The sequence below is a fragment of the Zalophus californianus genome, chromosome X, assembly GCF_009762305.2.
Source record: "Zalophus californianus isolate mZalCal1 chromosome X, mZalCal1.pri.v2, whole genome shotgun sequence".
In the NCBI taxonomy this organism is placed as follows: Eukaryota; Metazoa; Chordata; class Mammalia; order Carnivora; family Otariidae; genus Zalophus; species Zalophus californianus.
This window is the reverse complement of record NC_045612.1, coordinates 20,735,493-20,758,236: the sequence shown is the minus strand read 5'-3', so window position 1 is coordinate 20,758,236 and position 22,744 is coordinate 20,735,493. Positions and strand designations below refer to the sequence as shown.

The window sequence follows — 22,744 nt, the reverse complement described above, 5'->3', positions numbered from 1 at the left end:
GAAGTATGCAAGCAGAACCTGAATGCTCACCTGTCGGGAGGGCCTTAGAGGGAATTCCTGCGGCAGTGCAAAACATCTGCAAAACACTGTTATTCCCATTGAGTTGGCTTTCAGTCTCTATACAACCTGTATCTGATGGGCCCCTGGTAGTCTTTTCCCTCCCTTAGCCCCCTCCCTTCCTTCTTAGCTATCCCCACCTCTGTGTCCTCCTTGGGCTTTTCTGTCCCCTTTCTCACACTACCACATGGACTCAGCTGTATGTCCTATGGCTGTGCCCAGGCTGGGGGATCAAAACCACAGAGAACATGGTTCCTTCCTGGAAGGTCGGTGGTTGGTCCTCACGATCCTGAGGCTGAGGGTTCTCAGAGTCTCTAGAGTGGAGCACTGACAAGGTAAACAAGCTGGGGTTGACAAAGGGGAGGAAGGTAAAGGATGAGAAGGCTTATTCTCTGGTCAAACTATCCTGTAACCAATGCATCAAATGCTGGTCATAGCAGGTTGTCACCAAGGATGCAATAGGGTGCTTTGTCCACCCTGAGGGCATGGGACCGAGGACCAGAGGCTTCACCTGGAATGGGAGTGGAGAAGCCAGGCTTCAGTAGAGACCACCTTCAGAGTGGGGCCTCTGGGAGAGGAGCTCTAGGAAGCTATCCAAGACAAGTCATGCCTGATTCCTTGTGGTGTCTAGACCAGCCATCTGCTTCTATAGTTTAGCTGCATCTTGCCCAAGGACAAAGGCAGCAGTGACATTTAATATCTCTTCGTGAATGACTAGACTGGTACCTCCATTGCTATTAGATATTATGCAGTGGTATTAAAAGAATGGGATAGGTGTATATGTCCTGACACAGACCTCCAAGGCATATTGTTGATTGATAAATCAAGTCACACATCAGTATGTAGAGTCTGGACCCACTTAGGAAAATAAAGCCCCAAACCCCAGCTTTGTGTACGTGAAAAATGCATAGAAATCACAATAAATGCATGTTAACAGAGAATAACTGAGGAGAGTAACTGTCACAATTTACTTTGACTACTTCTGACTTTTTATATATTTTCACAGCAAGGATGTATTCATATAATATCAGAAGGAAAAAACCCCTCAAGCCCCTCCCCATTCCAGCTCAAGCACCGCTTTGCCAAGGCCCTTTGCAGACCACACAAAAATGTATGTGGCACACACACACACATTTTATATATGAATATATATAGTAATGTATTTATTTTGCTTATATTGTTGTTACCTGCCTGTGCTGTAGTTGTAGAAGGAGGTGTGTGTGTGGATTGGGAGAAGTGGCAGGGCAAAACAGGGGAGAAATCAATCAGTATTTGAGGCTTTAGTCTCTTCGTGGGGTGGGAGGCACTTTAAGGAAACTGCCCTAGGTTTCTGGGGCTTCTGAGCCTCCTTGTAGCAGTGATACAAGCTAACATTTATGGGACCTTTATTTTTTATTTTTTAAAAATATTTTTCCTATTTATTTGAGAGAGAGACAGAGAAAGCATGAGCAAGGGGAGGAGCAGAGGGAGAAGCAGGCTCCCCGCTGAGCATGATCCTGGGATCATGACCTGAGCCGAAGGCAGAGAGATACTTAACCAACTGAGCCACCCAGGTGCCCCGGACCTTTATTTTTCTTCTTAAGATTTTATTTATTTATTTACGAGAGAGCGAGAGAGAGAGAGAGCAGGGGGAGAAGCAGAGGGACAAGGACAAGCAGACTCTGCGCCCAGCGTGGAGCCCAATGCAGGGCTCGATCCCATGATGCTGAGATCATGACCGGAGCCAAAATCAAGAGTCGGACGTTCAACTGACTGAGCCACCCAGGTAGCCACCCAGGTATCCCTTATGGGGCCTTTAAATGCCGAGTACTGTGCTAAATATACAGCATCTTCTCCTTTTATCATCACAAAAATTCTATAAGGTAGGTATTAGTAATACCTCAATTTTACAGATGGGAAAACCCAGTCATGCAGAGGCTGACTTATTTGCCCAAGGCCACATAGCTCATAAGCAGCAGGTGTTGGAAACAGTCAGGTTGGAAACCTGTGTGGAACAGCCACCGAGAGTTTGTCTTGGCTCTTATCAACCATAGAGACTACACGTTGTCCCCTTTCCTTCCAGTTTGTGCCTCTGTGCCTTTGCCCATCCTACGACTTCCGGCCTTCAAGCTGACACATCTATGCTTTGGGTTTTCTCACGGGTGCTTGAGCTGAACTTAAGTAGAAGACCCTCCCCTCTTTTTTGGTCACTAAAGCCCAGTGATTGTGGAAAATGAGGATTATTTTTTACCCTGAGCCCAAGGAAATATAGGATTCTGGACTCACTTATACCTCTCCATTTATCTTCCCACTCCTGCTTTCCGTTCTGGCTAGTGCCTCTCTCATTTAGCACTTTATTGTCTTTCTTTTTTAAAAAGATTTTATTTATTTATTTGACAGAGAGAGAGCGTGCAAGCATGAGTGGGGGGAGGGGCAGAGGGAGAGGAAGAAGCATGTTCTCTGCTGAGCAGGGAGCCTGATGCGGGGCTCCATCCCAGGACCCTGGGATCATGACCTGAGCCAAAGGCAGACGCTTAACCCACCGAGCCACCCAGGTGCCCCTAGTACTTTATTATCTTTCATCTGCGTTGTGGTCATAGCCTTCTAAATGCTCGTCCTGTCTTTCCCCATGTTAACTTCCCCTTCCAGCATGTTTATGGAGTGCCTGCTCTGTGCTCACCACTATGCTTAGAGCTTTTCATACATTCAAGTGTCTGACACCTTGTGAGCTGGGTGGTATTATTCTCCCCAGCTTACAAGTGAAGAAGCTGAGGCTTGGAAAGGCCAAGGGACCTGCCTGAGGTTACCCAGCCAGAAAGTGGCTGCAGAGCTGGGAGCGGCATCCAGTTCTCATCACTCTTTGTCCACTAGCTTTTTGCTCCTCCAAGCTGCGGAAGCCTGGGTATGGTAGGCTGAAGAATGACCCCCAAAGATGTCTGTGTCCGAGTCCCTGGAACCTGTGAATATCTTGCCTTACATGGCAAAAGGGACTTGCCGGTGTGATTAAGTAAGGATCTTGAGATGGGGTGATTATCCTGAGTTTCTGGGTGGGCCCAATGTTATAATCCCAAGGGTCCTTATAAGAAGAAGGCAGGAGATCAGTGAGTAATATTGGGGAAGATGGAAGCAAGAGATTGGAGTGATGCCAGAAAGGGGTCACAAGCCAAAAATTGCGAGAGGCCTCTAGAAGCTGGAGAAGGCAAGGGGACAGAGTCTCCCCTAGAGTCTCCAGAAGGAACTGGGCCTGCTGATGCTTTTTTTTAAAGATTTTATTTAAAGATTTTTTTTATTTATTCATTTGAGACACAGAGATACAGAGAGAGAGAGAGAGAGAGAGAGAGAGAGAGAGAGAGAGCATGAGCAGGGAGAGAGGCAGAGGGAGAGGGAGAAGCAGGCTCCCTGCTGAGCCAGGAGCCTGATGTGGGGCTCGATCCCAGGACCCTGGGATCATGACCCAAGCCAAAGGCAGACGCTTAACCATCTGAGCCACCAGGTGCCCCTAAGATTTTATTTATTTACTTGACACACACACACACAGAGTGCACACACAGGGGGAGTGGCAGGCAGGGGGAGGAGAAGCAGGCTCCCTGCTGAGCAAGGATCCCGACACAAGAGGTTCAATCCCAGGGCCCTGGGATCATGACCTGGAGCAAAGGCAGACGCTTAACCCACTGAGCCACCCAGGTGCCCCCCTGCTGATGCTTTGACGTGAAACCGATTTTGGACTCCTGACCTCAAGAACTGTAAGGTAATAAATTCATGTTGTTTTAAGCAGTAGGTTTGTGGTGATTTGTTACATTGGCAATAGGAAACTCATACATCGAACTAAAGGGTTAATATGAGGAGACAGTTCAAAAACTGGGTTTTGGTTATACTGTTTCTACTTACCAGGAAAGAGCAGCTTGCGGGACTGAGGTGCCAAATGCCAATGACCATGAAGCCCAGCAGAGGGCAGGCACTCTGCAGGAAGAAAGCGATCCTTGGAAAGCTTTGCTCCCATCTAGCTATATACATAGGAGGGGTCTTTGAAAGGAAGAAAGATCCTTCTAGGCACTTCTGGGTTGCTCTGATTGTTTTGCATCTTAGCTATACCTTCATGCAGGCCAGAGGGGCACGGCGAGTACAGCGATGTTTTCATTTGCCACCCAGGGCTCAGAAGTTTCTTGCTCCTTTTATTTATTTTTATTGTTGGGACTAGAGCATGGAAAGCCTTCCCTCTCCTGCAGATTAGGAGTTGGGTAATGAGGTACAAATACTTTTGGTTCATTCCCATGGCTTGTGCAGTGGGGGTGGGGTGAGGGGAGAAAGTATACATTCAATTAACACTTCTTGCTTTTTCTCATTGAAAGTCTTTCTTGAAGGCTTTTCAGGGTATGTTTCAAGAAAGACTGCACTCAAGGGGCCATTCTAGCCTAGTTTTATATTGCAGCCCTCTGGCTCTCAGACGGCCATTTCCAGCTTCCTACCGAGGAAGATCTGGGGGTAAGATTTAGGGGTTGCAGAAGGGGGGGAGGGATTGTAACAATGGCCGGAGGTATTTGGAATCTGAGAATAAGATTATTATTAATATTAATAATACCTCTTATCACACACACTTTCCATGCATGAACTCATTTAATCCTCACAATATGCCCGTGAGGTGATACTATCACCAGTGCACATAGAAGTTAATCGAAGCTAATTAAATCCCCCGAAGTTCCATGGCTAGCATGTGCTAGAACTGGGATTTGAACCCAGGCCTGCCGAGTCTCAGAGTCTAACTATGCCAGCCGGTCTCTCCAGAATTGCAATGTTGTTACAGAAGTGTAAGTTCCTGACCAGAGGCAGAGTGAAAGCCGTGTGGCATCACCCTTTGGCTTTGAAAGCTTGTGCCCAGCCTCGTGACAGATGCCAGCGTCCACCGTGCAGAAGAGGAATGCAGCCAGCCTGCCTGCAATGTCACTGGGCTTTGAGCCAAGACAGAGGCCTGTCCCGTGTCTCATCTCTGAGGGCTTTGCCTGCTTCTCAGTTTGTCCCTCCGATCACCCATCTGCTCTAGTCTCTATAAGCATGTGTCTCAGTTGTCTGGCTTCTCTGCCACGTGGCCACCTACCCCTTTTCCTAATATACAGACTGTCTCCTACCCTCTGGATCAGCGTTTCACCTGGCACCTCTGCTAACTGGCTTCTTCCCCCTTGGTCTCAGTATGCTATCCTCTGATGTGGCTCAGCAACAGAACACCCTAGAAGAAGTCTGGCTCAAAACAGTGAGAATCACGGAGAGGGCGATAAAAGCTGGTAATGCAAGGAATATTTTGAAGACTAGAGGGTAGGGCACTCACTAGTCATTGGCTTGGAGATTGACCTGCTTCAGTGCCAAGACCTTTTAGGAACTCCTGCTCTAGGCAGGCTCCTGCCATCCCTCAAAAATACTTTTCTATTCAGCTCCAGTCCGATTGGCCCACCTCTACTCCTCATCCCACCCGGTCCGATGATCCCATTCAGTTCAATTCTGCTCGCATGGTCCTTAGGCCTGTATGTCAATGGGGACTTCACATCATGAATTGAGAGAAAATTTGTGATTACAGGTGGGCTCCACTTGAATCAGAGCCATCTACTGCCCCAGCAATTTCTTCTTTAGAAACCGGATTCTGTTTTTAAAGTCAGTTCGTCAGAATTCTTAGCCACTTCTGAAATTTGTGTTGCTTGAGGTTTGGAAAGCTACTGCTTTGGCCTGGGCACTGGAGAAAAGTTGAACAACGACAAGCAGGTGATAAAAGGACATCTGCCGTGTATCTTCTAGAAGGCATGTTCACCCCTGGAAGTGATTTGGTCTCTTCCTCCTCAAGATTTTGGGATTCTCTGTCCAGCTCCTCAAGATTATACCTAAGAGTCAGATTGTTGGCAGCAAGCAGCTGTGCTGAGCCTTGGGGGAGCCAGCGGGGGTGTGGTGTGCTTCCATTTGGTCAATATCTGACTCACAGCTCATGCCAGTTCTCCTGCAACAGTTCTTGCTAAGCTTTGCAAAGTGCTCTGAATTATCTGCACATGACGATATTCACAGATAATGCTTAGATGCTCTAAGGCAGTGGTCCTTAGCTATTGTTTTCCCAACCACGGAACCATTTTGGAGTCTGTTAGAAGCTATGGACCTTCTCCTTAAAAATGCACATGTTCATGTAACATAGACATCATACCAACAAAGCAGGGACCTTATAGACTCACTGAAGCCCATGTATGGATTCAGGTTAATATCCCCAGAAGAGATGGTAAGATGCTATTAACACAACCCATCATTTCTTATTCTCTATTCCTCCAGACAACCTATAATTAAGGACCAGACATTGTTTTGGACCAATTAAAATAAGTAGGCAGAAACACTGAAAACTTAGAGGTGCTTCTACCACGAGAACTTTTATGTGGTGTTTGATAGCACTGATGACCTTTTGCTCTCTTCTTTTTTTTTTTTAAGATTTTATTCATTCATTTGACAGAGAGAGAGGGAGACACAGGGAGAGAGGGAACACAAGCAGGGGGAGTGGGAGAGGGAGAAGCAGGCCTCCCGCGGAGCAGGGAGCCCGATGCGGGGCTCGATCCCCGGACCCTGGGACCATGACCTGAGCCGAAGGCAGACGCTTAACGACTGAGCCACCCAGGCGGCCCTTTTTGCTCTCTTCTTGAATCCTACTTTCTCCTGCTGCTTCATCTTTATCTGTCCTCCTCCTCCTTGGTCTCCTTTGTTGGCTCCTTGGGTGCTTTAAACTCAACAATTTGCCAACCAAATCCATCTGTTTTCTCCCACCCCAGCCCTCCTCCCTGCTTTTCAACTGTCCCCTGCTGCACTGTAGCTTTCCCTGACACTTGCTTTCCACCCCCACCTCCCTCTGACCCCCAGTAGTCAGAATTAATTGATTCCTCAACTGGTTCCAGTGACATTTCACTCACACCTTCATTTTGACCCTCATCTCTTTGTATTATGTTTATTCACATATACAACTGTCTGGCAACTTTGTGAGCTGTTCAAGGGCAGGGACTGGGTCTTGTGATCTTGCTTACTGTAGTATCCTCAGCATCTAACCCAGCACCCGAGCACTCATAAACATAATATACCTTTCTGTTGATGTCATGTGTGTTCTTTATTTTTTTAAATATATTTTTTAGTTTAAAAAATACCAACATGGGCCACCCTCTCCTTAGCTGCTCCCTGAGGCAAACCACCATCATCTCCTGCCTGAATTATTGCAAAGCTTCCTAGTCTCCCTGACTCTACCTTAGGCACTCTCTCCAACCCACAGTTTGCAGCCAAGGTCATCCTGCTAAATTGTAAGCCAGATCAGAATCCTTTGTTGGCTTCTCACCTCACATTGAGTCAAATCTAAAGTTGATACCCAACATGTCCCTGCCTGATCTGTTCCTCTTAACCCCACTTAGCCTGTGCATAGTGGCTAAGGGTAATCTTTTAAAAAATAAAAATAAAAAATGTAAGTGATAATCTGGATAAAGGGAAGAAAATTCTAACAGTATAGAAAGAAACAAAGGGTAAGTAAAAGCCTCTCTCCTCCTTTCCTCATCTGCTTCCCCAAAGGTAACCATAGCTCTGCGTGTTTTCAATTTCATTAACCAATAGTTGTATTGGTTACTTGCTATGTGTGCAGAGAAATGTTTGAGGTGCTGAGGGCTTAAAAAGAAAGAACCTTTCTTTTCCAGGATCTCACACTCTTTCTGGGGAGATAACATGAAAATGTTATGATGTGCTGCAGAGTTCAGAAGTGGGAACCATCACTGTGTACTGATGAGGTCAGGAAATGTTTCCTGCTTAAGGGGTGCCTGGATGGGGGTTTGGAGCTTGGGCAGGTTTCAGAGAGAGAAGAGCCGTCCAGGGGTGTGGGGCTCTCCCAGCAGGGTGTCTAGGTTGGAAATGAAAGGAGCCCCTGAGGAAATGGATAGAAGTGAAACCTGACTGAAGTTGAGGCTTTGTGTTGGGGAGCAGTGGGAGGAAAGACAGGAGAATAGGGGCCAAGGCAGTTCTACGAGTAGGGAAAGAACTAGAAGGCATGTGATAATGAAACAGAACTGTTGGGGCGCCTGGGTGGCTCAGTCGGTTAGGCATCTGCCTTTGGCTCATGTCATGATCCCGGGGTACTGGGATTGAGCCCCGTGTCTGGCTCCCTGCTCAGCAGGGAGCCTGCTTCTCCCTCCACCCCTCCCCTTCCACTCGTGCTCTGTCTCTCACTCTCTCTCAAATAAATAAAATCTTTTTAAAAAAAGAAACAGAACTGTGACTGGATGAGATGAATTTTATAGACACTGCAGTAGCACAATGATTAGGACTTAGTGATTGGATAGATATCTTTGGGTGAGGAATAAGGATGACTGAAATATGAAACCCCTGTTTTGTACCTGGGCAACCAGGAAAATGGTGATAGCATTGCTTGAAACAGGGAAGTCAGGAGGGAAAGCTGTTTTGGGATGTGGTGTGGTGGGAAGCGAAGAGATGAAATTGGCTGGACATTATTACTTGGCCTTGCCTTGAATGTGAGGATTGCCTTTGGCTTCCTTAGCATTGCCTAGAGGACCTAGACCTGAGCTGTCCATCCAGTGGGTGCTAAATCAATGTTACTGGTGGAGATCACTAGTAGCCACCTTGAATAGCAAATCCTGGTCCTCCTCTCAGATACTAAGATCAGAGGGTCCCCTTGATCCTCATCCCCTTTCCACTTAGACTTGTGGATATCTCTAGGCATCATCTTACCTACCAATTCCTACCAATTGGAAGCATGTTGATGGAGATGTCCCAGGTAACCTGGGATGGTTTTAAGTTCTCCCAGGTTCAGAATATCTCTGCTGAACCCACTAGCTAGATAGTAGCAGTCTTCCCACACCCTCCTCCAACTAAATTGTCCTTCCCTTTGGTTGGTCTTAATCTCCTCTTTCACTTCAGCTTCCTTTTGAACCCTCCTGATGACCAAGACACAGGTTTAGCCCTATTTCTCTCATTTCACAGTTGCCTGAGGAATCCAGCCAGATAATGCTGCATGCTAGTTTACCACTTTGCAGTGGCTACTTCAACCCTACAACTAAGCAACCTATGATTCCCAGGAGCAGATAAAACCTGTATGCAATCTGTCACCGTTTAGTTTTCATTGCCAAGATAATTTCACAAAGTTAATGAATAGCTGGTTTGGACTGGGGGAGGGGCACAAACACAGAATGAATGAAGAGAAACTGTCATTGGTGGGGAGTTTCCTGCTTTTTGGCAGGACATGGGTAGATGGTGAGTCATTGAGGGTAGAGTTGTCATCATCATCATCAAAGTACTTGGTGAAGTGCCTAATTTCTGGGGCTCTGAGCTAGGCTTACAGAGAGAACTACACAGCTCTGGAACTTCACTTTTAGACCATGCATGGTCTGATACCAGTTATTGATGAGGACACATGCAAGATGGATTCAAAGCTTCAGTATGGCTTAAATCACACATTATATGCCACCATCTCTTCTATGGGTTCCTTGTTATTTCTGGAGTGAAATCTACCAAGCAAATTTATCTTGTCTCCTTAATGATATTAGCTCCTTCGGGCAGAGAACCTCACCTTACATTCCTGTCTACAGACATGCCTTATACGACAAATATAGATGCTCAGTAAGAACTGATTAAATCAACCAGACCTGATAGGTAGAGGAAGAGTACCTCTTTTGAATTAACTAATTAACTCCTTTGAATCTCAGTTTCTTCCTCTGTAAAATGAGGAGGGTAATTGTATGTATAGACTCTATGGGGGTGGTTGTGAGGATGGAGGGCCAGTACATGTGAATTTCTTAGCACACAACCTAGCATCTGCTCAGTTATTAGCTTTTTCACTATTTCTTTCTGCATCCTGCTTAAGTAGGAGCGAGACAATGGAAAAGGGTGGGTGAGGGTAACAGCTCTTAACACAAATCTGGGTATTCAATTCAGCCTATGGAGGCACACTGGTCAGTTGCCTATGCATTTGAATTTGAGGAAGAAAAAAATTTACCCTCTCACATATCTTCTTCACTTTGCTGTAATTCCTGAACAGGGATGCTTTGATGGGTGTGCGTGTGCGTGAGTAATTGGCTGGAAATGAAGCCCCAGTAGGGATTTGCACTGAGAGCAAGCAAAGGCTGGGACTAAAGTCGCCATAACGGGCACATTTTCCAGTCTTTTTTTTTTTTTAAGATTTTATTTATTTATCTGACAGAGAGAGTTAGCGAGAGCAGGAACACAAGCAGGGGGAGTGGGAGAGGGAGAAGCGGGGCTTGATCCCAGGACTCTGGGATCATGACCTGAGCAGAAGGCAGACGCTGAACGACTGAGCCACCCAGGCGCCCCACATTTTTCAGTCTTTATTCAGCAAACATTTATAGCTAGCCCAATCAATGCCAGGCGTCGTGCAGGGGCTGAGGGTCCTATAATAAACCCGGCTCACACCCATGTCCCCGTTCCATACAGGGACGGACCGAGGGCCTAGACAAAAATTCTCTGGTGCAGCGATAACTGACAGAGCGAGGAGTTCCTGTCTGCGCTAGTGCGCAAGCGCCACACCCCGGCGCGACCCAGCTCTTCCGGCGCGACGCGAGCTCCGCGGAGTCCAATGGGAGCGCTGCGTCGGGGCTGCGCACGCGCGGTGCAGACTCGTCCGGAAGTAAGTGTCTCGGTGCTGAGCGCGAACCTGAGAAGATGAAGTAAGGCCGCAGTTTACCTCTGAAGAAGTAGGGATGGGCCGCGGGAGGTGGTCCACCAGGACTGGGGTGGTAGAGCGTCTGCCGGGCCTAGGGGCGGCAGAGGCGCAGAGACTGGAAAACTAGTCCCCTAGTTTTGCTCACCCTTAACTCTGGCCAGGCCGCACTTAAGGTCCGCTTTTCCGCCCTTTTTGCAGCCCTTTAACTAAAGTGAAGCTGATCAACGAGCTGAATGAGCGTGAGGTCCAGCTTGGGGTGGCAGATAAGGTGTCCTGGCACTCCGAGTACAAAGACAGCGCCTGGATCTTCCTGGGTAAGGTCCACATCTTTCCCCTGCACGGCTCCTCCTCCTCTCCTGGCCTGCTTCCTAACCTTTCAGTATTCCGGCCGTTCATTTCTCCCGGCATTCATCACGCACTTTTATTTCCTTCTGCTGGCTGCCCCGTAAATCCGTTTTCCGTATCTCTTTTCTCTCCCATTTTTAGTTTGCTCCCCCTGCCAAACCAGTGTCCATGATAGTTACCCTTTGCCATTCACTGTGGTAAGAGTCTTGCCACTTGGTTTCAGAGACCATTGTTACACCTCGTCTCTCTATTACACAGCTGAGGAAACTGAGGTGCAGGGAAGTTAATGGACTTACGTAAGGTCACATAGCTAGTAAGTGGGACAACCAGAACTATGGGATTCTAGAACTCATGGTCTCAGGCACGATCCTGTATTACTGCTAGTCCCCTGCCCTTTCCCCTTCCCTCAGAATTCATTTTCCTCATCTAATTAGCTCCTGCCTTCTGCCCATGGCCATATTGTCATCTCTCTATTCACTTTTGTCACTTCCAGTAATTTGACAGTCTGTTCTGTTTTATTGTGCTAAGCACTTTCTATCCATTGTTTTATTTAATTCTTAAAATTCTGTGAAGTAAGTACCAAAGTCCCCATTTTACAGATGAGGAAGGAAAGATTTGCAGGGGAATTTATTTCCTATGAAGTGCTGAACAGTTGTTTATGAAGACAACTAAGGATTATAAAATCCTTAGTCTATGTGAGGTCGGGTTAATATTTTCATATTTAAACTGATTTTTGGATCTTAGCTGTGAATTTGTGGGTAAAGAGCAGGTGAGTTCAAGATATGTTTGTCGAAGCAGAGTTTTATGCCAGAAACTATCTGCTTTGTCCATAAGATTTTGGGTGTAAGGAGTATTTGGTTAGTGGGGACACCAACCTTTCCACAAAGTTAATCACTCCTTTTGCTGCACTAATGCTGCACCTTATATATGCTTCTCTTTTGTCATCGGACTGTGAGTTCTTTGAGGGCAGGCTCTGTGGCTTACTCTTCTTTGCACCCCCAGTGCCGGGCCTAGTGCATGGTATGTAGTAGACGCTTGGTAAATGTTTGTGGAACTGAAATGTGGTTTTCTCTTCTAGGAGGGCTTCCTTATGAACTGACTGAAGGGGACATCATCTGTGTGTTCTCACAGTAAGTCCTTTTTCATTTCCTGCCTTCTGGGTCATCAGAGTATGCTTCCATAATGCATTTTATGGCATCACAAAATCCGTTTATTTTATTGTAGGCTGACTGGCCTCCCTGCATGGGGAGGGCTGGAGCTTCTGTTCTAGTCTAGATCAGCACCAGGACATGGTTGTAGAACTCTTCCAATATGGACAGTCCAAGAAGTTGGATGATTTAGGAGGCTGTCTTGGGGATTCTGGTCTGTTTTTATTGCTTCTTCAGTGAGGCTTGTTCAGCCTGGGCCAACACTGGAACAGACGGGAACTCACAGGAAGCTACCATGTTGGGCTCTTTGGGCTCCTGCAAACTAAGGGTTATCCATGATCACAGAGCCCTTCCGGCTTACACCTGTGTGGTGTTGTAGGATTAGGGCAAAGCACAGAGGAATGGGAGAAAAAGCAAAAGGTTTAGGCAGTAGTTTGTTTTCTTTGTTTCTAGATGAGCATAAGGTTATTGAGCTAGAGCCAGTCTCTTTACCCAGAAGCTGAGACTTATAGGCTGTTGAGGAACAAGAATGAATAGATCAGCCATATATTCTTCATTCCACTATGAGATGAAAGCAGCAGCATTGGGTGGGAGAGCGTCTTGGCAGCTGGTAGAGAGGGGCTGGTCCCAACCCAGAGCTACACAGAGTGGTTAGACAGTCGGTAAGGCCAGAGGGGCCCCGAGGGCAGAGGACTGTTGCAGAGAAGTTGGACAGCCTGTACAGGCAGAGGACCGCAGCAGAAGGGTTTGGGGAAGCAAACACAGCCAGCCATGGCAGGGGATGGTTGGGCTGTCCGATGGGAGGAGGACCCTCGCTGAGTGGTTGGGCAGCATATGGGGGAGAGGGCCATGGGAAAGCGATTGGGCAATACACATTGAAGGCCATGGGAGCGGGCCTCTGCAGCCCACACTGCAAAGCGCCCAGAGAGGGACAGAGGCTGTTTCCTCCAACTTCTGGGGAGCTGGAAGGTCACAGGGGGTGCAGCCTGTAATTTCCACCCCTTATGATACCTCTGCCTGGTCCAGCCTTCCATCTAGAGGCTGTTTTTGTCTTATTTGCATTGAGTGATGATCAGCTAGTGTGTTTGTTTATTTTCATTCTCTCTTCTGGCTGTACACATTGCTCTCCATGAAGATTGCCTTTGCCATTGGTAGCAGTGGTTTTCAAAAAATGTTGTTTTCTGATTATCAAGGTAATGTATAATCCCTTTAGGACATTTGGCAAAAAGGAAAAGCATAGAGAACAAAACAGAATGTACTTTAAGGAAAAACTGTTAACATTTTGGTGTATTTCTTTATTATCTTTTTTTTTTAAATGTTGGGCATTATTTGCTGTTATAAATTGTATTGCATTTTAGTATATATATGTATATACACACACTATATGTATACATATATATAGTATATACATTGTAGCATATGTGTGTGCATGTTTAGTATATACATTGTAGTATATACATCCTTTGTATGCATTCCTGATAGTTTCCTTAGTGAAATTACTAGATCAGCATTTTTAAGATGTTTTATAAATATGGCCAGATTGCTCTCTGAGAAGGTTGTATCAGTTTCTACTCTCACTAGAATGCCCATTTTTCTGAATCCTAATTGGCAGTGATTATTTTAAAAAAATATTTGTTGTATGGTTTCTCATTATGAGTTTACTTTGCCTTTATTTAATCATCAGTGAGGTAGAACACCTTTTCATAGATTTACATGCCATTATTTCTTGTTTTTTTTAAGTTTCATAGCCTTTGCTTGTTTTCTTCTGTTGATGTGTTCCTCATTTTCTTAGTGATTTTACAAAAGCTCTTAATGGTTTCAACTCTGTTTTACCACTTTGTCATGTATTGTGTTACTGTGGACTTATTTTACTTAATTTGATGTGTTTTACTACATTGCCATCATTATTATTTCTTGATGCTCAGATTGTCCCAATTTGGTCTGTAGGAGTCAGACCCGTTTAAACGAGTTCCTATATTCTCTTTACATTTTATTTGGAAATAATTTCAGACTTAAAATAGGAAAGTTATAAAGTACTGTAAAGAATACCTGTTTCCCCTTCGCTTAGAATCCCCAGATGTTAACATTTTACTACTACATTTGCTTTGTCATTTCTCCCCACGTATACCTATTATTTTTTTCTGAACCATTTGAGAGTCAGTTGCAGGCATGATGCCCATTTATCCCTAAATTCTTCAATATTTGTTTCCCCCCAAAACAAGGACATTCTCTGTTTAACCTCGGTATGGTGATTAAATTCAGGAAGTTAACACTGATCTAATTCATAGACTTTATTCAGCTTTACCAGTTGTCCTGATGATGTTCTTTATAGCAAAAAGGAAAAAAATTACTTTCCGGTCCTTTATCTGTAATATGAGTTGTAAATATTTTCTCCTGTTTTGTCATTTGTCTTTTGACTTTGTTGTGGGTTGTTTTTTTTTTTGCTGTGCAAAATTTAAAAAAATTTATTCATTCATGTGTTTAAATTATATGGTAAAATTGACTTTAGGGAGTGTACAGCCCTGTGAGCTTTAATGTGTGTATAGATTTGTGTAGTCACCCCCACAGTTAGGATGAAGAACAATTCCATCACCCCAAAAACTCCTTTGTGCAGACCCTGTATATCTCACACTCTAGTGTTTTATATGGTCAGATTTATCAGTCTTTTTTTGTTGCTTCTGGATTTTGAGTCATAATTAGATAGTATTTCTCCCCACCCACCCATCTGTGTTCCCTTCTAGTACTTGTATGGTTTCAATTTTATGCACTGAAATCTCTGATCCATTTAGAGTTATTCTGATTATAGTGTGAGACACGGATGCAATTTCATGTTTTTTCAGTGGCTATCCAGTTGTCCCAACATTTATAAAAAAGTCATTTTCCCCCAGCAAACTGGGATGTCACCCATATCATCTTACTAATTTTTCCATATATACTTGAGTCTCTTTCTTGCCTTTCTATTCTGTTCTGTTGGTCTGTCTGTCTCTTCATGTGCCAGTACCACACTAATTAATCACAGTGTTTTCAGTGTGTTTAGTATCTGGGAGAGTTACTCTCCCTCATTGTTCTTTTTTAAAGTTTCTCCATCTACTCTTAACATGTTCATTTATCCATGAGAACTTTAGAATCAACTTATCCAGCTCCAGGAAAATAAAACACAACTTGTACTACATTAAATTTAAGTATTAACTTGGGGGAAGATGTTGCTGTCTTTATGATGTTGAGTCATCCTATCCAAAAACAAGGGATGTCTTTATATTTGTTCAAATCTATGTGTGTGTCTTTCAGTTTTAAAAAATTTTCTCTATATAGACTTTGTACATTGCTTGTTGCTAAGTTTATTTCTAAGTATTTTAAGTTTTTTGTTGCTAATACAAATGGGGTTTCTCCTTGGTTACATCTTCTGATTATTGTTTTTGTAAGAGAGTGTTTTATTTTTTTAACTTTATATCCTCTTACCTTACTGAATTATCCTACTGTTTGTTTTTATCATTGTTTATCATTAATTCTCTTGGGTTTTCTATGCATACTATTATATATAAATCTTCAAATAGAGATAGTTTTACTTTTTCATTTTTTTACATCTGTTTTCTCCTGTCTGATTGCACTGGCCTATACCTACACTGTTAAACAGTGTTAAATAGTTCCTGACCTTAGTTGAATCAGCTCCAGTACAGGTTTCCCCTGCTATCCGGAGGTAGAGTGTTCTGTGAAAGCTTTCTAAACTAAAACGGCATAAAGTGATGAAGCAGTTACCATGTCATAAGAGTGAAAATCCTCTTCAGCTTTCTTTCGGTTAGTGAAAACAGGTACTAATGTAGGTCTTTTGTAAAAGCGAAGTGGCATAAAATGAACATTTGGGTAGCGGGAGAAACCTGTATTTTCTGTTAGGTAAGATGCTAAATATCTGGCTGGAATGTATGTATGTGATCATGTTATTAAGTATCCACCAATTCCTGTTTTATTTTTATGACTTTACTTTTTAATTTATGAATCTTTAACTTACCTGGAATTTAACTTTGTATAAGGAGTAAGGTTGAATTTTTTTCTATTTTCTCTTAATTTCTGCTTTTATCTTTATTAACTCCCATCTGCTTTCCTTCGATTTGTTTTCTTTTATATTCATTCTGCCTTTTTAACAGTAAAATTCTCTAAGGTTACAGATTTTTCTTAATGTGGTTTTAGCTGCATCCCATAATTATGTTTTGGTATATATTCTTCTCATTTTTGTTATTTTTTAAGTAATCTGTTGATTTTTTTTTTTTATTTTACTTTCATCCAATTGTTAGCTAGGAGAGTAGGTTTCAAGTTCTAGCTAGTAGGGTATTTTTTATTTAAAATATTATTTCCAGCTGGATAGCATTGTGATTGGAGAACATATTCTCTGTTTTTGGAAGTTATTGAGGTTTATTTTGTAGTCAATTTTAATACATATTTCATGGATTCTTGAGAAGAAATTGTCCTCTTTTTGTAAGATTCAAATATATCTATATATCCACTGGTTTGACATTAATATTTCTTAACAACATAATTGTTATTTATTTATATTTATGTTATATAATTATATATTGATATTAATTCATCTGACCTTAGTTTTATCAATTTTATGTGTTATAAACTTAAGTGGTATGTTAAAATATCTCATAACCTTTGTTGCCAGTTTCTCTTTGTATTTTTAATAGTTTCTTTAAATTTTTGATTTGTGAGCTTATGCATAAAGGTTCATGACATTTCTTTGTAATGTATTAGGACCTTTTTCAGTGTAACAGAGCTCTCTTAGTCCCATTTAAATATCTTTTTTGGCCTTGAATTCATCTTTGATCTTAATATTACCACCCATTTTGTAATTGGGTGTTCCTGCTCTGTCCTTGTCTAATTTTTATTCTTAACCTTTTTATGTTATCTTGTTCTAGATGTGTCTCCTGTACAGATTATATTACTTGAATTTTGTTTTGTCATTCAGTCTGAAAGTTTTTGCATTTTAAATCAATAGTGTCTTACTCTTTTATAAAATAAATAGATATGGGGAGATTGTTAACATTAATCTGGTGCGGGACAAGAAGACTGGGAAATCCAAAGGATTCTGTTTCCTTTGCTATGAAGACCAGAGGAGCACAATTCTGGCTGTTGACAATTTTAATGGAATCAAGGTGAGTGTGTTCACTAAGCAGGATTTGGCTGGACTTTCCCTGTATGTAAGGGTTAGGTTTAATTTCCCACCTGATTGCCACAGGTTCAAGGGCAGTACTGGTCACCTGGGTGCATTGAGAGAGTTGCAGAGGTGTGGGGACATACTGACCAGGAAATGATCCCAGGAAATAATTTCATTGGCGTATGACCCTGCTAACACTTGTTCCTTTTCCTCATGTTCATCTTCCCAGGAGCAGAGGTACCATGCCCCCCACTCCCACCCACGCCTCTGGTTTCTCATCTTTCCATTCTCACATTCCACTCTCATTTCTGATGTATTGGGCAGCAAAGAGACTTCCATGCTATGCTCTGTCAGGGGATTTGGGGCTTTTTCGTGGCTTCATGCTCTAAGACATAGCTTTGTGGGTCTGTCATATATCTCCACTGACATAGCATTGCTCGGCCCTGGAAATTCTCTAGTTAAAAGTCTGATGACAAATTCTACAAAAGTAACTCATTCTGAAGTTGTTTCTCCTCTGTTCGCTCTCACTCCAGCCTTGGCCTGAGAGAAGGTGATGGGCAAGTCAGGCTTATCTATGCTCTACCTGGTTCCGATGCTTATTTAGGAAAAGCACTGCAGTTGGATAAGCATTGTCATAGCTTGGGGGGGGTGACTTTTGATTTGGAGAGTTTGTCACTGATTGCACCAGTATGGAATAGCTGGCAACTATAGGACAGGGTGGAACAAGGTACTAGGCTTGATTTTTAAGAGAGCCAGCAGTCAAGTGGAGTTACCATAAAAGGGAGGTTTTCAAAAATGTTTTCAAAAGGGGAATAGGAAAGATGACCAACTGCTCAGGCTTAAAGGTAAGAATAAAAATCTGCTCTTGTGTGGGAATATAAAAGCCAGACTTTTAAAATTTTGGATGATTTTGCCTGTAGAATAGGTCTGTACCTGCCTGAATTTTTTTAAGATTTTATTTATTTGAGAGAGAGAGACAGAAGGAGCAGGGGGAGGGGCAGAGGGAGAGGGAGAAGCAGGCTTCCGCTGAGCAAGGAGCCCGACATGGGGCTCAATCCTTGGGGCTCGATCCCTGAGGCTTGATCCCAGGAGTCTGGGATCGTGACCTGAGCCAAAGGCAGACGCTCAACTGACTGAGCCACCCAGGTGCCCTGCCTGAATGTTTCTAAGTGAGGGGTTAATTTTTGTTGTTCACCCGGAGAGTTGTGATTCACAGCAAAAATACCAGTGTGAGCCAGTTGTCCATTATGGTGGGGGTAGAGCAAGGTGTGAGGGCTTAAGAAAAAAGCTTCCTTCCCCCTTTTTAGCTATTGGTCTTCCTTGGCCTCATCCTAACTGCTGTATCAAGAAAACAGCTCGGCACTGCACTTGATTTCAGGAATTCTTTTTAGCTGCCAGGCCACAGTATGTTTTACTGTGAATAAATGTTACAGATTGAGGGTAATTCATTGTTTATGCATGTAAATTCTCATTTTTCCCTGCTGCTTGTGCTTTGGGGCAGTACTGCCCAGCCTTTCTTCACTTAATGGCACACGTAGAACATGAGGTTATTGTGTCGCACACTGGGGTAAACTGAGGAGGCTGTCTGGTACAAGTGCCTCAGGGACTCCAGCTGCCCCAGGCCCTACCTGGCCGCCCCAAGGGCTGAGCAAATTATTATCTAGGTATATGTGCTGTGACACATCAACTGGGCAGGTCTCCTTTAGAGTAATTTCCCCAGAAACAGAATTAGCAGGAAGGTAAAGGGTGTGGTTCAAACCATGGCATTTTGCAGCTGGGTTCAAATAGTTCAATGGGAGGGCCATCTCTGCTGAAGCACTGCCTGTCTGTCTTAGATCAAAGGAAGAACTATTCGAGTGGATCATGTGTCCAACTATCGAGCTCCCAAGGACTCCGAAGAAATAGATGATGTGACCAAAGAACTCCAGGAGAGGGGCTGTGGGGCTCACACCCCCTCAGTGAGTTCATCAGAGGGTTCTGAAGATGACAAACCCACAAAAAAACACAAAAAAGGTAAAGCGTTAAGACCCAAGAGAAGATTCTGGGTAGTCTTATTGTTTGCTCTTCCTAGCATTCCCTGAGAGCTGATAATCATTTCTTATGTATGAAGGGGAAAGGTGTGGGGAACCTTACTTTAACTGGGAAAGGAGAGGTGTCAGTGGAAGACTAATATTAAGGGCTGAATTCTGTCTCCTCCAAATTCATATGTTGAAGTCCTAATCCTGCAGTGCCTCAGAATGTGACTGTATTTGGAGGCAGTGTCTTCAGAAAGGTAATTAAGGGTGAGAATTGCCTTATACAGCAACTTGACCTCTCAAGGGGGCCAGACATCCAAGTTGGCTTCTCGGAGACACTTTCTGGAAGTGTCGATTATGACTGCTTCCCACTGCCGCCAGCAGTGCTTTCCTTTTGCATACCTTCCCCTCCTCCATCTTCCTTTCCTCATTGGTTGTGCCCCTTTTGTCCTCCAGACAAAAAGGAGAAAAAGAGAAGAAAGAAAGACAAAGAGAAGACTGACCGGGAGGTCCAGGCGGAGCAGCCGGCCCCCTGGTCGCCACCCAGAAACAAGGTGGTAAGGGAAAAGGACGACCCTGGCTCTAAAAAGCACAGCGGCAGGAACTCAGAGTGGGGTCAGAAGTCAGAGCCCAGGGAGGTGCGGAAGCACCAGCCCAGCTCTCCCGAGGTCAGGGCGACCTGCCGCGGTGGAGAAGGGGACAGAGAGAGGGAGCTGAAGAAAGAGAGGCCGAAGCATGAACATAAGTCCTCAACCAGAGAAGAAAAGAGCCGAGATAGAGACCGAGGCCGAAGCTCAGACACACACTCCAGCCGGCCCAGTGGGCGTTCTGAGGGGCGTAGTCAGCGGAGTAGAAGCAGGAGCCGGGAGAGGTCCCACGGGCCGAAGAGGGCCCGGCGCTCACGGGACCAGGAGTCCTCTAACCCCGGTGACCGCAGGCACCACTGAAGCTGCGGCCTCTCTCTCTTCCCAATAGAACTGGAACTGGAAATGCACTTGGTCTTTAAAATGCAATTGTGCTTAGTTATGCTTTTACTGTTACTGTAAGTAAAATCTCGGAGGCCGGATTCTTCCAATCCCTTGAGTATTAGAGTCATTAAGAGCTGTGGTTTTAACAGCCCCATAGGCCTGGATTTTTGAGCAAAATCCATTGTTCCTGGGAATATGCTCAGTACTTACCAGAGGAGGTATTCTAAATTTGGTTTCATAAATGTGGCCCTTGAATTTATGACCCCAGTGTATGATGAAATTGCCAGGAAAGGGGAAATAGCAGGCAATTCTAGAATTCTGGTCTTTGTGCTAGAGGTGTAGGTGACCTTTCCAGTTGGCAGGTACAGCCGTGCATAAAGAAGGGTGGTTTAACTAGGTCTAGACAGCTCGATGTGAATGGGATAGTGATTCTCAATGCCAGGCTGCTCCCTCTGCACCCCACCCTCTTTTTAAAAAATTTTTTAAACGTCTCTTTTTTAACATCCACGCACCTCCTTGCTATTTATTTATTTATTTATTTCTATTGAGGTGAAATTCACATAACATCAGATTAACCATTTTGAAGGGAACAATTCAGTGGCATTTGGTACATTCATAGTGTGCCAAACTACCGCTCCTGTGTAGTTCAAAAACATTTCCATCACCCCAGAATGAAACCCTGTGCCCATGAGGCAGTTACTCTCCATTCCCTCCTCCTCATCCCTGTTGACTACCAGTCTGCTTTCCATTTCTGTGGACCTACCTATTCTGGACATTTTATATAAGTGGAATCATACACCATATGGCCCTTCTGTGTCTGGGGTCTTCCACTTAGTATGTTGTTGAGCTTCATCCGTGTTGTAGCGTGGATCAGCACTTTGTTACTTTTTAAGATTTTTAAAAATTTATTTGTCAGAGCGAGAGAGCACAAGCAGGGGGAGCGGCAGGCAGAGGGAGAAGCAGGCTCCCTGCTGAGCAAGGAGCCCAATGCGGGACTCCATCCCAGGACCCTGAGATCATGACCTGAGCCGAAGGCAGACGCTTCACCAACTGAGCCACCCAGGCATCCCAGGACTTCGTTCCTTTTTATGGCTGAATAATATCCCATTGTGTGGATAGACCACATTTTGTTTGTCCATTCCTCAGTGGATGGACATGTGGGTTGTTTCTACCTTTTGGCTAGCCAGCTCCCTTTCCGAGTTTCAGACCTAACCAGGCTACTTATGGGCTGAATTTCCTTTTCAAGTAGCTGTTCTTGCTGAGATGGGAATACTTTGTCAGCTTCATTGCGTATCTCTCTGGTCTCCTTGGCAGTTTTTTCTCATTTGGAGAATCTTGTCCTTTTATTTTGTCAATCAGTCCCTTATGAGTTAGGTAGGAATTAGTTCATAGGACCTTAATACTGCTGCTGAATCACTAAAATTGAACTTCTGACCCTGCAAAACAAAGGAATAGAGCTTTGATAGTGAGCACATTTAATTAGTTTACCTGGTATGTTTGTTTGGGTCCAAGATTAGATGTGCGAGAGATTTTTTTTTTTTTAGGGGAAAATGCCCATGAAAGAAAATGGGAAAGGAGGTTGGAGGAGTCTGGGAAAGCAGTCAGACTCTGATAGAGGTCTAACCTCTGGAGAAGAGGGAAGGCAAGAAGGAAGGTTGGGTAGGAAAAGTCTCACACTGCTGTGGAGTTCTGAGAATGTGTCAGCCAGATCAATGATGCAGTAAGTCCTTGAGGCAGAGCACCTGTCACGAGGAGTCCCACTAGATCAGCCTTGGGAAGCAGGAGTCCTTGCTCTTGGGCCTTTGTCAGCCGTGTGGCCCTGTGTTTATGTGTCCTTTGTGCCAGTTGTGTGGTGGCCGCTGACCAAAGGCCCGTGCACCTGGCTTAGCCACTGTGTCTGCTTGGCAGTTTAGTGCCTCTTCCATGGTGGATGCTCTGATGGCTGTTAGCATGGGATACAGAACTAGTCACACTTTGCTCCTCCCACATGTCAGTCCCCAGTCTTCACACCAGCTCTCCTTGTCTCTGATCTTCAGCCTTGGTCCTTCCAGTCCCCCAACGAGACGGCCAGGCTATTGGCCACTGCCCAGGAGTCTGCATATCTGATAAATATTCTTACTTTAGGCCGCTTCTTTTATACCAAGTCAGGTGCACTGCTTGAGGTCCTGTCCATTGGAAAAGTTTTACTTCTGTACCCCTGCATGTGGGTGTAATGCAGATACCATTCATCTTCATTTTGTACCCACATACTGAGCTGACCCACCTATAAACCAAGCTCAAGTTGTTTTCTGTCTCTGCTGGTCACAGAGGAACCCCCATTTGGCTATAGGAGCAAAGATATAGGGGCTGCCATTCTCTGTGTCTTTTAGGGAAGTTGCACTGTTCTACTGTCTCCCCTGAGA

The 22,744-nt window shown here is 44.4% G+C and overlaps 1 protein-coding gene across 1 annotated transcript; it reads left to right on the top strand.

The window, feature by feature from the left end:
* The first annotated feature begins 4,560 nt into the window (after positions 1-4,560).
* RBMX2 (RNA binding motif protein X-linked 2) lies at positions 4,561-21,310 on the top strand. The gene is made up of 7 exons (XM_027607631.2): positions 4,561-4,570; positions 10,538-10,718; positions 10,913-11,028; positions 12,138-12,189; positions 17,228-17,357; positions 19,195-19,372; positions 19,831-21,310. The coding sequence occupies exons 1-7, from the start codon at positions 4,561-4,563 to the stop codon at positions 20,319-20,321; spliced, it is 1,158 nt and encodes a 385-aa protein (XP_027463432.2). The 3' UTR covers positions 20,322-21,310.
* The last annotated feature ends 1,434 nt before the right edge of the window (positions 21,311-22,744 follow it).